Source organism: Trachurus trachurus (assembly GCF_905171665.1).
Source record: "Trachurus trachurus genome assembly, chromosome: 24".
Lineage (NCBI taxonomy): Eukaryota > Metazoa > Chordata > Actinopteri > Carangiformes > Carangidae > Trachurus > Trachurus trachurus.
Window position 1 is genome coordinate 912,501 of NC_139910.1, and position 15,568 is coordinate 928,068.

A 15,568-nucleotide genomic window follows, 5' to 3' on the forward strand; every position below is an offset into this window, starting at 1 on the left:
CTGTATGATAATACCATATAAGCTCCACAGTACAAGATTTATTCCACTGTCCATAAGTCACCAAGAAGAACATTGATAAAAAAAGATCATGGTTGACAAATGAAACTTTTCATGAAAATTGCAATACGGAGAAGTTAAATACAGCAAAACTTTTAAGACCCAGACATCAAAATTCAAGACTTTTTCAAGCTTTTTTAAGGTTATTATTTCCAAATTCATAAATTCATAAATTGCTTGTAAGACTTTTTAAGACCCCGCGGGAACCAGAGTGTCCTCACCTGTCCTCTGATGTCGATGTCGGCGTATTTATGCAGCAGCGCTCTGACGATCTCCACGTGCCCCCCCCTCACTGCTCCGATCAGCACCGTGTCGCCACTCTGTAACACACACACACACACACACACACACACACACACACACACACACACACACACACACACACACACACACACACACACACACACACACACACACACACACACACACACACACAAACACACACAAACACACACACACACACACACACACAGGGTCAGCGTGGGCGGCGGTGTCCTACTCCGGTGGGCGTGTCCCAGTGGTGTAGTCTAATGTGTTGTAGTGGGTAAACTGCTTTTTAGGTGGTAAACTGTTCATACTTGTATCACATAGACGCTGGTTCTCTAACTATTTTATATCAAGGACCCAAAATTGACACAAATTGGACACAATTTTGAAGTAATCAATGTACGTTTAAACCAGGCGTAAATTCTTTGAAAGATTATAGAGAAGTTTCTGGAAAAAAAGTGGTACGATTTTGAAATTTCTGGGAGGTTTGGGGTTTTTTTTTTGAAAAAAAAGTGGTAAAAAAAGATTTTTTTTAGAAGAAACTGATAAAAAAAAATTCTAGGAAAAGTGGTCAAATAAAAAAAAAGTGGTATAAGTAATGATAGTAGTTTTTTTTTTTCATTGAGAAGAAACAGGTAAAATTGCTCAAGAATTATAGAAAAATTTGGTACCATTTCTCAAAAAAAAGGGGGGGGGGGGACAAACAATAATACAAAAAGGGGTACAATTACTTTTAAAAAATAGTAAAAAGTAGAAAAGAAATATTGAGAAGAGAATGAAAACAAATCTAAGAAAAGTGGTAAAATGTCTAGTCTGTCAACGAGCGGTAGACCTCGGCTCGATCCAGGGGGCGGGATGAAGGCTGTCTTTCAAACTGCCTCTGCACCAATAGGGTAGCGCTACGACCAATCAGAGCAAAGAGCAGGATGACGTTAGCCTGACAAGCCAATTAAAATGTAGGCTATGTCGTCATGGCGTTAAGCCGCCCAACGACTCTCTAAACAGATAGAGCGCTGTGATTGGTCAACACAAACGGTGTTCGAGACTCAAAAAGTTCCTATGGCTCGTTTCTAGACCTACGGAGCAAAGAGATCTGCTGCTGCTGCTAGGGGGCAGATAGATTTATAGGCTAGTAGAATGAAAAAAGAAAGAAAAAAGTCAAAGAATAATCAAAAAAGTGAAAAATTGTCAATAAAAAGTTGTGGACCCCCTTGAACCCTGTCAACCCTCCCACTTTGAGAACCATTGACATTTACTTTAGATAGTTTTGTTGTACTGGGTATACTGAAGTCTTTATGCATTTCCAGTGGGTATCCTGAGTAAACCTGAGCTTCACAGAGACTAGGTGTTGGCGTCCTACCCGGTCTGGGATGTTGACGTAGGTCCCGGCGTCCAGCAGGTCCTGGACGATCTCGGTGTAGCCTTCCTTGGCGGCGATCATCAGCGCCGTGTTGCCGTCCTTGTCCGTCATGTTGACGTTGGGGTTTCTCTTCAGCAGCTCCTTCACCACGTCCGTGTAGCCGCCGCGCACCCCCACGATCAGCGCCGTCATCGAGTTCTGGACGGGACGCACACACACACACACACACACACACACACACACACACACACACACACACACACACACACACAATGGGTTAAACTACTGCACTGCAAAAACTCAATTACTTTCCAAGAATATTGTCTTATTTCTTGTCAAAATGTCTCATTTCTAGTCAAAACTAATCTCTTTCCTCTTAAAATAAGACTCATCACCTAAAAATGAAAAAAAAAATTTTTTAGATCATTTTCACTTGTTTCAATCAAATTTTCACTTGAAATAAGTAGAAAAATCTGCCAGTTAAAGCAAGTTTTTTGTGCATGCAATAAAAAAAGAAAAACCTGCTCCACTATCAGATTTTTCTACTTATTTCAAGTGAAAATCTGCTTGAAAAAAAGTAGAAAAGTGTCAAAAACAAGCTGCTTTTTAATGTGTTGAGTCTTATTTTAAGTAGAATGAGATTTGTTTTGACTACAAATGACATTTTGACTAAAAATAAGACAAATATTTTTGGTAAGATTTTTTGCAGTGTGATGTGGATATATGGATGTGACTCACGGCTCCTTCCTGGTCCACGTCGGCACCGTTCTCCAGCAGGTGCATCACGCAGTCGAAGTGTCCTTTCCTGGACGCCCAGATCAGAGGAGTGGTGCCGTACTGACACGCACACACACACACACACACACACACACACACACACACACACACACACACACATTAGTATGACTGTTGACAGGTTATTCTCATCTTAAAAAAGCAAAAAAAAACTTCATTTCTAGTCCAGACTGAAGGGTTCGGCCATTTTTTTTTCTTCCGCTCTTTTTCTGCATCTAACTCCTCCTTCATACTTTGTGCTATTTCAACAATTCATATATCAAAACGTGCAGCTTTTTCTGGACAATTCTGCTATGACTTTTCTCTTTCATACTATTTATACTTTTTAAATTGTTTAACTTTTTCTTATTTTTTTGTCTCATAGGAAATTAATTTAAACAGTTTTCAAACTCTTCAAATCTTCTTAATTCTTTAAACCTCTATAAGTTCAGCACACTTTCTCCGTACAGACTTCATTCGACTTCTAAAATGTTCACAAATGTTTAAACTATTCCTCTATGACTCATCTTATTGATATATTCAACAGTTTCAGATTTCTGGCAGTTTTAAAATCATCAAAATTTTTGACAAAGTCCAACTTTATAATGGGTGTGTATTGCGTCTAACGAGCAGAGCTTAGAGTGCTTCTTTCTGTCTTTATACCCCCTTTCTCTGTCTTTTTACTCCTTTCTTTCTTTCTTTCTTTCTACCCCCTTTCTCTGTCTTTTTACTCCTTTCTTTCTTTCTTTCTTTCTTTCTTTCTTTCTTTCTTTCTACCCCCTTCCTCTGTCTTTTTTACTCCCTTCTTTCTTTCTTTTTTTTCTTTCTTTCTTTCTTTCTACCCCCTTCCTCTGTCTTTTTACTCCCTTCTTTCTTTCTTTCTTTCTTTCTTTCTACCCCCTTCCTCTGTCTTTTTACTCCCTTCTTTCTTTCTTTCTTTCTTTCTTTCTACCCCTTTTCTCTGTCTTTTTACTCCTTTCTTTCTTTCTGTCCTTCTACCCCTCTCTCTCTGTCTTTTTCTTTCTTTCTTTCTACCCCCTTTCTCTGTCTTTCTACTCCTTTCTTTGTTTCTTTCTTTCTTTCTACCCCCTTTCTCTGTCTTTCTACTCCTTTCTTTGTTTCTTTCTTTCTTTCTACCCCCTTTCTCTGTCTTTCTACTCCTTTCTTTGTTTCTTTCTTTCTTTCTACCCCCCTTCTCTGTCTTAATGCTTCCTTCTTCAGCTGCTTTCAGCATTCACACGCATTTCCTTTAGGAAATGCTATGTTTTTCTAGTTGTTCTTTACTGAACTGAACTAACAGTTGACCTGCAGCCTACCCCCTGCAGCGAGGGGGCGTGGCCTCAGTGGTGAGGGGGCGTGGCCTCGGTCCGTCTACTCACCTTGTCTGAACAGTTGACCTTGGCTCCATTCTGCAGCAGCACCTTGACGATGTGGGCGTGGCCTCGCCCCGCGGCCCAGATGATTGGATACACGCTGTACTGCTGCAGGGGGGAGAGGAGGGGGAGGGGGGAGGTTATTTTTTTAAATAACTTTTTTTTAAAAAGAGAAAATTACAGAGAAAAACTGGGAAAATAAATAAATAACTTTAAAAAAAGAGAAAATTACCCAGAAAAACTGGGATAATAAATGAATTTAAAAAAGAGATAAATGTGTTATATTAATTTCACCTGTCCAGTGGTGTTGGGATTGGCCCCGTGCTCCAGCAGCAGCTCCGTGACCTCTTCGCGACCTTTGTACGCCGCCCACATCAGAGCCGTCCAGCCGCCCTGAGGGAGGGAGAGCAGTGACATCACAGTCTGAGGAACGGCGCCGACCTTTGACCTTTATTATAAACATCTCTCTCTGATGTCTGGCTGTTTGTCTTCTGAGCCCCAAAACGTGAGAATGGACAAATAAACCCCCGAGATTTTGCTTCTAAACATGTCAGAATAGAGGGAAGGAATGATAGAAAATCCACTTTAAGGTTTTTATTTTACTTCATTTTGTGTCTTTCATCTGCAACAAATCAAAGTACTATTGACAATAACAATCTCTGTAATTTTACAGTCCAAGTCTTTAAAGGCCGTTTTCTCAGAAAGAGTTTCACTTTGATCCCTTTCTATATTCTGAAGGTTTTTACAGAGGGGATTGTTGATATATCATTCACAGCCTCCTTTATACAACGTTTTATTACTACAAACATGGAGACATTAGATGTTTTTTTAAAGGGCTGGTGACAGTATTTTCTCATCTACAGAGTGATAGAAAGAGATATCCACAATCCTCCTCTATGAAAACTTCTGACTCTAATATGTCAACAAAATAAAACAAGAATTTTGAAAGAAGCTTTATCCATTGTTTAGATTTCTGTTCTGGAAATGAATGCAAATTAGCGTAATATTTCATTAGATATTGCCTCATTTAGTACATTGTCTTAATGTGAGTGATAAACTTGGGAAGTTTCATGGTGATATCTGTTGGTTTAACTTTAAATAAATTGTCACTCATTACTTTTAGGTTTGGAGGAATTTTCTAAAGGGGACATATGATTGGTTGAGCCCTGAATCGGTGCCCTATAGAGCAGGGCAGACCATAATATTAAATATATGTATCTCTGTAAAATCTATGCGTATGTTTGACTATGTGGATGTGCATATGTGTAGCGAGCACGCTTATGTGTTTGTCTGTGCAGGTAAACACATATATGTGCAAATACCCACTAATGTCAGTGAAGACAGATTACTGCTTTTCCACTTATTTTTTATTGATTTAGATTTTTTGTTTTGTTTTGTTTTGTTTTTGTTTGTTTGTTCTGTTTGTATTTTGTTTCCTTGTTTGTCTATATATATATATATATATATATATATATGGGTTAAACAAAAAAAGAAGAAAGAAAGAAACTCTACGAGTCACCCCATCATCGATATTGTTTCAGGATGGATATTTTTGTTGTTGTATCCTTCAAATAAATTAACAAAATATCACTTTTTTGTTAATTTATTGGAAATGAAAACATATATATATAAAAAAAATAAAAAAAAAAGTGGAGGATGAGGATAAAAAGTGAAGAGTCTGATGAAGAGGAGGAGGATGAAGATGAAGAGGATGATGAGGATAAAGAGGATGATGAAGATGAGGATGATGAAGAGGAGGATGAAGATGAAGAGGAGGGTGAGAATGATGAGAATGATGAGGATGATGAGGATGATGAAGAGGAGGATGAGGAGGATGAAGAGGAGGATGAAGAGGAGGATGAAGATGATGAAGATGAAGAGGATGAAGATGAGGATGAAGAGGATGAAGAGGAGGATGAAGATGAAGAGGAGGAATAGGATGAAGAGGATGATGATGAAGAGGAGGATGAGGAGGGTGAGAATGATGAGGATGATGAAGAGGATGAAGAGGAGGATGAAGAGTCCCTGGTACCATGTCTCGGTGCTCGATGTAGGCGCTGTTCTCCAGCAGCTCCTTCACCACGTCCATGTGACCTTCCTTCGCTGCACAGATCAGAGCTGACCAGCAGTCCTACACACACACACACACACACACACACACACACACACACAGGTACAGGGTTACCACGGCAACAGGTGCAGCACCCGCATCACCGAGGAGAGAGAGAGACTCACTCTGTTTCTTAGCAACAGCAGCATCCACAGTGAAGAGGGTGAAAAGGTGGTGGTGCAGACAGACAGAGTCATTTGCATTAATATCGCCATGGTTACGGGCGTGTCCGACGTCCGTGTGTGTGTGTGTCTGTGTGTGTGTGTTGCTCACCACGAGGGATGTGACGATTACTTGTTTTCACAATTAATCTCGGTATTAAACGCCACAATTAATTGATCGTTAAGATTCCTTAAATACCGTCACTTTCTGAGAAAGATGATGTTGGAACCGTATCGGCAGATGTGGCGCCAAAGTAAAGGAAAATGCTCAGATACTGGTCCATTTACCTAACGTAACACTTAACTGATTGATTGAAAATGATTAAAATAAACTTAAATATTTGCTATAGAAGACAATTAATGACTTAAATATTTCAAACACCTCCCCCGGGGGGTTAATAACTGCTCCTATATGAAGAGATTAGTAATGTCATTATATTTTGACTACACATTCATAGTGTTGTGAAATGTATTGATGCATAATAATAATCATGATAATCGTAACACCGTGATTATTTTTCTGATAATAATAATCGTACCAAGAAAATGTATAACTGTGACATCGCTACTCACCACGTCGTCCAGGTTGACGTTGGCTCCTCTCCTGACCAGCTCCTGCACGATGTCCAGACTTCCCTGCTCCGCCGCCAGCATCAGGGGGGTCTGCCCGTTCTAAACACACACACACACACACACACACACACACACACACACACACACAGTTATCATAATATGTTTTTATTTTATTATCTTTTATTCCTGTCTATATTCTGAAGGTTTTTACAGAGGGGATTGTTGATACATCATTCATACAACATTTTATTCCAAAAAACATGGACAATGGATAAAGCTACTTTGTTTTATTTTGTTGACATATTAGAGTCTTTAGTTTTTCCAGAGGAGGATTGTGGATATCTCTTTTTATCACTCTGTAAATGAGAAAATTAGGGCCCGACCGATATGGATTTTTTGGGGCCGATGCCGATTACGATTATTAGGGGGAAAAAAACCCGATAACCGATTAATCGGCCGATTATTATTATTTTTTTATTACGTTTTAAAATTGTATTACTATAATAATATATCTATATATATTATATAATATATAAATTAGGGCTGCCTGGTCGACCAAAAAATCATTAGCCGACTAAAATTTCATTGGTCGATTGGTTGCATGAAAAAAAAACAACATTTGAAGCCCTGTCTTGTCAAAATGAAGTCAAAATCAATATGGGCTTTTATTTTGAAGGGCCAAATACAGGAAGTCATGACACGTGATACTTTTTTGTTGTTGTTTTTTTTACACGGCACGGCGTCTCTCAGCGGTTGCTGCCGTGCCCGGCACCGTGTCAAAGCGCTCACCGGCGGTCAGTCTCACAGTGTCACGGAGCAGAGACATGATAGTCCCCGCTGCAGTCAGAGTCCCGCACCGCTCCACGCCGCGGACCCCCCGCCCCACCCGTCACACAGCCTCAGCTCAGTCACTCACCCTCATCTACTGTGTTTATTGGTGATAAATGAGCATACTGCCGTGCCGGGATATAACGGTAAAACCCGACCCCGACCGGCTTGTTGAATCTCGGACCCAACACGGCCGGAGACGAGCATTAATTAATTAATTAATTCACAACCCGACCGCGGTAAAATAAAAAGAAAAAGAAAAAGGGAAACATTAAGCCAGTGGCAACACTGGTTTTGAGACAGATCAGTCACTCTGCTGTGTGCTGTGACTGAGGTGGTAGTGGATGGAGTTTGTCATGAGGTCGGCGCCGGTGCGGGGGAATCTTTTCAAAGTAAAACCAAGTTTTATTCCCTGCATTTTATTCCTGAAAATATCGGCGACAATCGGCGAGTTTTGGCCGATTACCGATTAGTTTCAAACGGGCTATAATCGGCCCTAGAGAAAATACTGTCACCAGCCCTAAAAGAATCAAATTTCGCCATGTTTTTGGAATAAAATGTTGTATAAATGATGTATCAACAATCCCCTCTGTAAAAACCTTTAGCATATAGACAGGAATAAAAAATAATAATAAAATAATAATAAATAAAATAATAAAATAAAAACAGAAGACGTACGTCGCTGCGTCCATCCACGTCCTTGAAGCGGTCCAGATGCGCCCGCAGCGCCGGCAGGTTCTCCTCCTCCACGTAGCTGAACAGGTTCTGGATGGCCAGCGTGGTCATCTTGATGGAGGTGGTGGTGTCCATGTTCGAGTCCGTCAGGGGGCCGCTGCTGCACACACACACACACACACACTTCAACACACTGCCGCCATGTTGTCTGTCTGAGGTGCGGCTGTCGCACTCGTTTCCACGGACACCAGCGACCAATCAGAGCTCAGACTCGTCCCTCTCTAATAATAATAATGATAATAATAACCTACACTACATTACCCACAATCCCCAGAGGTGCTGCTGCTGTCACCATGGAAACAGCCTCCAGCTCAGGTTTAAAGATGACTGAATAAATATCATCTAATTAACCTAATTAACACAGAGTTGATCAATCACTTCCTGTTTCCTTCAAATTAAAACACATCAGATCCCTCAGGTCACATTATCAATTATTATAATGATATTTAATTATTAGAATGACAAATATTATTGATCAATACTTTGGATTGATACAGGAATATAACACACTTATCTATATTCTCTTACAGCCTTTCACCAAACACACACAATCAATCACACAGCTTATTGATTAGTCACAACATTGACTGTTTCTCACATCCAGACACACTCAGAATCATGAATACTGATCAATAACTGTGCTACACTGTTGTTATAATATAATATAATATAATATAATATAATATAATATAAATATGAACAACAGAAACAGGGAGGGGCAGCACCGACTGCCTTCGTTAACCACACAGCTCTGGAAAAATGAAGAGACCACTCCCAAAATGATCAGTTTCTCTGGTTTTACTGTGTGTGTTTGAGTCAAATGTAATTCTTTTCTATCAACTACCGACAACATTTCTCCCAAAATTGAAATAAAAATATTGTCATTTAGAGCTTTTATTGGCTGAAAATGACTAAACCAGTCTAAATAAATAACAAAAAATATCAAGTCTTTTCAGACCTTGAATAATAATAATAATAATGCAAAGAAAACATGTTCATATTTATTCCTAAACAACACAGCAAGAATATTTTAACTCAGGAAGAGTTTATAAATTAGTTTTTGTGGGATAATGTCAATGTTTAATCCCAGCAGTGGTTTTTATAATGTGTCTCATTAAATAGAATGTGTTTGTGTTGGTGTTTAAAAAAGAAAAGAATAGAATGACTGTCATACATGTAGAGATGCTTTTAATATAAGAAACATTTCCAGAGCTTGTATATGGTAATAAACGCTTTATTTATTTAACACGGTCGACACCTGAAGGCACCACACCTGGCACCACTCGATTTGAATATTTTAACTCAGTTAAGAGTTTATAAATGAGTTTTTGTGTGATAATGTCGATGTTTAATCCCAGCAGTGGTTTCGTGTCTCATTAAGGAGAATGAGTTGTGTTTGTGTTGGTATTTAAAAAAGAAAAGAAAAGAACGACTGTCGTACATGTAGAGATGCTTTGAAGAAACATTTGTGAAAGTGGTCTCTTATTTTTTGTACGGTAATAAACGCTTTATTTATTTAACACGGTCGACACCTGAAGGCACCACGCCTGGCACCACTGTGATTGATTTGTTTTTTGTTTTTTTCCACTGATCGATCGAACATCAGAACAGATTGATCGATTAGATAATCTGCAGATGAATTGATGGATGATGTAAATAAATGAATAAATAGCTAAATAAATGCCCAGTTTTCCAGAGCGGTCAGTGTCTCATTAAGGAGAATGAGTTGTGTTTGTGTTGGTGTTTAAAAAAGAAAAGAAAAGAATGACTGTCGTACATGTAGAGATGCTTCGAAGAAACATTTGTGAAAGTGCTCTCTTATCATTTATTTTTTTCCTCCAGAGCTGTAGCCTATATGGTAGCCTAATAAACGCTTTATTTAACACGGTCAACACCTGAAGGCACCACGCCTGTGATTGATTTGTATTGTTTTTTTTCCACTGATTGATCGAACATCAGAACAGATTGATCGATTAGATAATCTGCAGATGAATTGATGGATGATGTAAATAAATGAATAAATAAATGAATAAATAGCTAAATAAATGCCCAGTTTTCCAGAGGGTCAGTGAACGCACCTGTTTAACAGCAGTTTGATATCTAACGGTCGGATCAGATCGAGGCCCCGCCCTGTTCTGTCCGTTATCTCCCCGGTGATAATAATTAGCATATTATTGTCTGTCTGAGACTGAGTGACGTCGTCGTCGCTGTTGTTTTTAACGGTAAATGGCCGCAGTCACCGGAACAACCTTCACAACACCGACACACACCGACACAATCACAATCACAGACAACAACAGACACACGACGACCTGACAACCAGCTGTCAATCAAACACGGATCAATGGCGGCGCAGCGGAGGATGCTGCTGCTGGACCAACCCAATCGATTTTTTTTTTTTTTTTTTTTTTACCTTCACAGAAAAATCAGAATGAGAATCCGGGATTCGGGATTCGGACCGGGATCAGGCAGCAGGTCCAGCCGGGTGTCTGTCTGTCGGTAGCTCGGTGTGTCTGTGTTTCAGCTGCAGCTTCACTCCGCATCAGCAGCAGCAGCAGCGGCAGCGGCAGCCATCTTGACCAGAACAACAACTCAACTGACGGTCACCGACTAGTCAGTCAAGCCCGCCACAACCACACCCTTCACTTCCGGTCCCTGCTGCCAAAATAAAAGCACGTACGCAGCCGCAGTTTCCTGTTAAAAACACCACCAGACTATGACCAGACTGACACATCACAACAGCCGATTAAAACAGTGACGTCATATGTTTAAATTATGTAAATGAGTGAATATACATAAGAGGAAGCTTTCATTACCTGCGGAACAGCTTACATTAAAGCAGATATCAGTGGAATGTTTTTGTTAATATAAGTCCTAAATAGTCCTATTTTCCGTCAGCAATCACTTACATGAAGTATTTCAGCCTAAACACGAGTCTCTCCGTCACTCTGCTCTGCTGTAACCCGAGGAGAAAATTTTCCTTGTGGGATACAAGTGTTATCCAATGAGGAGAGAGAACGGCATGAAGGGCTGTGTGTGCAGCCAAGGGATGCGCGTGAATGTGGTGACGTAGCACGAGGACCAATTGATGCTTGACAAGGGCGGGGGCTGCTAACTCATGGTGCGTTCAAAGAAACTCGTACTTTGTGTTTTTCCTTCCTGTGAAGTCATACCAGTTCGATCTGGTACGAGTTCACGGGTCGGAAGTTACGAGTGGCCGTTATAGGGAACTTTCACAGACAACAGGATGGTAAAAACACGAGCTACGGGTTACCTGGAACGCTACCAAGTCGTAGTTGTGACTTGAAGCTGTAACTTACGGTTTCAAAAGCCTGCCTTGAACGCAGCATTAGCCGAAACGGCCGTGAAGCTGATATCTGCTTTAATGGGTAAACTTCTTCTTTTGGCGAGGAGATGTGTTTTGTTTCAATGGATTAAAGACAATCCCCCATCAGTTACACAGTGGTACAGGGACATTTTCAAGGTTTTTCCTAAGGAACACATCAGTGCCTCATTAAAGGGCAATGATGACTTGTTTTATAGTGTCTGGCAAGCCGGTGCATATTCTCATTTTTCCAGGTCATAGTATTTCAAAGGACGTTAAATCGAAAGCAACTGGACTTAGTTATTTGTCTAGGAGTGTCTGGCAACCTTTCCTGAATTATCTTCCTGGTGACCTTGTTGACCTGCTTCAGAAAGGGCGACCATATTTTGCCTTCATCAATAAGTCATAGAACACTTTCATTTCCGTTCTCTTCTCCTTTTTCCCAATATAGTCCCCATGTCAATTTTTGTATGTTGTATGATGTGCAATTCATGTATGTGAATTAGTGTATTTCTGTTTTGCAGTTTGGCTGTCTCTGTGCTGTATGGTTTGTTGTTTGTTTTTGTCAAATCAATAAAATATATTACAAATATATATATATGTAAATGAGGCAATATCTAATGAAATATGTGCTAATTTGCATATATTTCCAGACCTGAAATCTGAACAATGGATAAAGCTACTTTCAAAATTCTTGTTTTATTTTGTTGACACATTAGAGTCTTTAGTTTTTACAGAGGAGGAATTGGGATATCTCTTTTTATCACTCTGTAAATGAGAAAATACTGTCACCAGCCCTAAAAGAAAAAAAAATCAAATTTCGCCTTTTTTGTTTTTGTGGAATAAAATGTTGTATGAATGATGTATCAACAATCCCCTCAGTAAAAACCTTCAGAATATAGACAGGAATAAAAAAAAATAATAGCTAAGATAAAAACATAGTAGGCCTAGTCACTGACTAGGTGTTTCTGCAGCTAAAACAACTGGCCAGGAAGGGGTTAAAAATTCTCACATCGAGGCACTTGTTGTGCCAAAATAAAAGCACACGCAGCTGCAGCTTCCTGTTAAAAACACCACCAGACTATGACCAGACACATCACAACAGTCGATTAAAACAGTGACGTCAGGGGCGTAGTTTATCAAATACTGGCAATACGATTCACCATTCAAGATGTTTATTGTCATAAAACCATGCAATGGCATTCTTACTCGCATTGCCTCCCTTCACATTACAAAAAGAGAAGAAAGAATAGGGTAAGACACTCATGAAATACAACTGGTCATAACTGGAGCCATATTGGACCCATATTCTGCTCAGAAACATAGTAATGAAAAGGCCACAAACAGTTTAAAATAATTGGTTCATCATATAAAAGGAAGAAAAAAACAACTCACTGTCTGAAGTAGCCTAGGTATGGTAATCGTCATCCTCACTGAGTAAGTCTTCAGTTTAGCTGGTTGATAGTTTGCTATAGGGGCTGGTGAATGAATGAATGAATTTATTTTTATTTTCATGTCATGCCACCACTGTGGCCCATCCCATATGGGATTACAAGACACATTTAATGACAAATACAAGAAAAAAAGACTAGACCGTTCTTCCTGTTGGTGTTACCTGCCACACAGGTGTGACATTTAATAAACAATTTAAGATTACTTTCAGTATTCAACTATATCTCGCTCTTCGTCTCGTTGCCCAAGCCTTTTCAAGAAATAAAGAAAATGCAATATATTCAACTGCAAAGATGTTTTAGCTTCTCAGCATCGTCTAACCACAGGCTGTGTAAAGCTCGAAGAGGACGCCACAGAATAAATGTGCTGGTAGGAAAGTGATATTCTTTACATTTTAAATAATTAAATGGACCAATGTTTTTGTAAATGTAACTTTATTGTCCATGAACCAGGAACAAAGACAAACCAAAGATAAAGGCCTCCAGTGGTGGCCCTGAGGGAGCAGCTGTTTTTGTTTTGATCGCCCATATTCAATATTACATTATGACACCATCATGTGTGTCATTTTTAATATGTATAATATATAATATAAGCGGGTTGATTTATTTAAATCTGTTGGTTTGAAAAGTTTAAAGTGATACACCAACATTTTTTTTCATGTCTTGCCTCACTCCCGAGTCCATGACCAGCAGATAGACATCATCCTTTTGACTGTGCGTGCAGTAACAAGGGAGATGGAGCCGTATCGCCGTAATTAGCTTAGCTCAAACACTGGAAGTGTATGGGTAGTGTTAGCCTGCCTCCACCTAAAGTCGCTAATTAGCTTAGCTCAAACGCTGGAAGTGTATAGGTAGTGTTAGCCTGCCTCCTACCTAAAGTTGCTAATTAGCTTAGCTCAAACGCTGGAAGTGTATAGGTAGTGTTAGCCTGCCTCCTAATTAAAGTCGCTAATTAGCTTAGCTCAAACGCTGGAAGTGTATAGGTAGTGTTAGCCTGCCTCCTCCTAAAATCTCTAATTAGCTTAGCTCAAACGCTGGAAGTGTGTAGGTAGTGTTAGCCTGCCTCCACCTAAAGTTGCTAATTAGCTTAGCTCAAACACTGGAAGTGTATGGGTAGTGTTAGCCTGCCTCCACCTAAAGTTGCTAATTAGCTTAGCTCAAACACTGGAAGTGTATGGGTAGTGTTAGCCTGCCTCCACCTAAAGTTGCTAATTAGCTTAGCTCAAACACTGGAAGTGTATAGGTAGTGTTAGCCTGCCTCCTACCCGAGCTGAAATCAGCAGTCAGAAGCTGATTTCATTTTAGCTCTAAACTCTGTAAATATATCACTTTATCCACATTTCAAACATGTTTAGGAGAGAAAGTAGCCGTTTAGATCAGCAGTGTGTCGTTAATTTGTCTAAATACCAGCTGTTTACAATTTTGTTTGGACGAATTCGGTGCTACTCAAGCTAGCCGTTGTGACCAACTCACTTCCGGTTACTTTCACAAAATAAAACACCCGTTGCCCTTTACATACAGAAAACCATGACGATAGAATTTGTGCTTTTACTTTGAAATAGGAAGCTAACCTACCCTCGATGTAGCTAGCTTGAACCAAAATAAAGCGTCTTTGCTTGAACCCTCCGTTTTGACCGATCTCGTCCCGTTAGCGGCATTTGACCGCTCAAGATGCCTTACCGGAGAGTTTTGTCAGCTCTGAGACCAAGATCGGCCCGCCGGTTTCCGTTTAGAGTTGCTGAAGAGTTTCTCTGATGACTTTAGGTGGAGGCAGGCTAACACTACCCATACACTTCCAGTGTTTGAGCTAAGCTAATTAGTGACTTTAGGTGGAGGCAGGCTAACACTACCCATACACTTCCAGCGTTTGAGCTAAGCTAATTAGCGACTTTAGGTGGAGGCAGGCTAACACTACCTATACACTTCCAGCGTTTGAGCTAAACTAATTAGCGACTTTAGGTGGAGGCAGGCTAACACTACCTATACACTTCCAGTGTTTGAGCTAAGCTAATTACGGCGATATGGCTCTATCTCCCTTGTTACTGCACGCACAGTGGAAAGGATGGTGTCTATCTGCTGGTCATGGACTTGGGAGTGAGGCAAGACACGAAAAAAAAAATGTTGGCGTATCCCTTTAAAGACTTTAAACATCTTTAGAAACATGTCTTCCTTTTATCAGAGGAATAAAAGTTAGTAATTACTTATTAACAGTGCAGAGGCTCCTGGTCCACTATCAGTTTATTATGGGGTTTAAAGTGCAGGTGGGTAAAGGTGAGGCGTGGATCAGTGTTCCCACCTGTCTGTCGCTCCAAAAACATCCACAACCACCACACAGATCAACACACTCAGTGTCAAGTGTCAAAAAATCCAAGGTTTAATCCGATAATTTACAAAAAACAAACATGTTGTTCATATCAAACCTACAGAGAGGCGGCTGGTTCACTGTGAGATTAATAACTGTCGTGTTTGTAACGTCTCAAACAGCTCGCAGCAGATTTTAAGAAATAAACACAAAGCTGAATACACAGGAACAAGTTGTGTTAGTTGAACAGAA

General features: G+C 39.9%; 2 protein-coding genes across 2 annotated transcripts in view; one reads left to right on the top strand and one right to left on the bottom strand.

Annotated features, from left to right (window-relative positions):
* Positions 1 to 10,856, bottom strand: part of kidins220b (kinase D-interacting substrate 220b) — a 41,238-nt gene extending 30,382 nt beyond the window's left edge. Inside the window, exons 1-9 of the mRNA XM_084000817.1 lie at positions 10,652 to 10,856; positions 8,182 to 8,338; positions 6,676 to 6,774; positions 5,864 to 5,962; positions 4,126 to 4,224; positions 3,838 to 3,939; positions 2,423 to 2,521; positions 1,685 to 1,882; positions 279 to 377 (exon numbers count right to left, since the gene is read on the bottom strand). Of these exons, the coding sequence (XP_083856943.1) occupies positions 279 to 377; positions 1,685 to 1,882; positions 2,423 to 2,521; positions 3,838 to 3,939; positions 4,126 to 4,224; positions 5,864 to 5,962; positions 6,676 to 6,774; positions 8,182 to 8,313 (927 nt within the window). The 5' untranslated portion in view covers positions 8,314 to 8,338; positions 10,652 to 10,856. The remainder of the gene's footprint in view (positions 1 to 278; positions 378 to 1,684; positions 1,883 to 2,422; positions 2,522 to 3,837; positions 3,940 to 4,125; positions 4,225 to 5,863; positions 5,963 to 6,675; positions 6,775 to 8,181; positions 8,339 to 10,651) is intronic.
* LOC311007064 (NACHT, LRR and PYD domains-containing protein 3-like) overlaps positions 1 to 15,568 on the top strand; it is a gene marked incomplete at its 3' end in the record, with an annotated part of 257,119 nt that overhangs the window by 42,261 nt on the left and 199,290 nt on the right. The window lies entirely within an intron of this gene.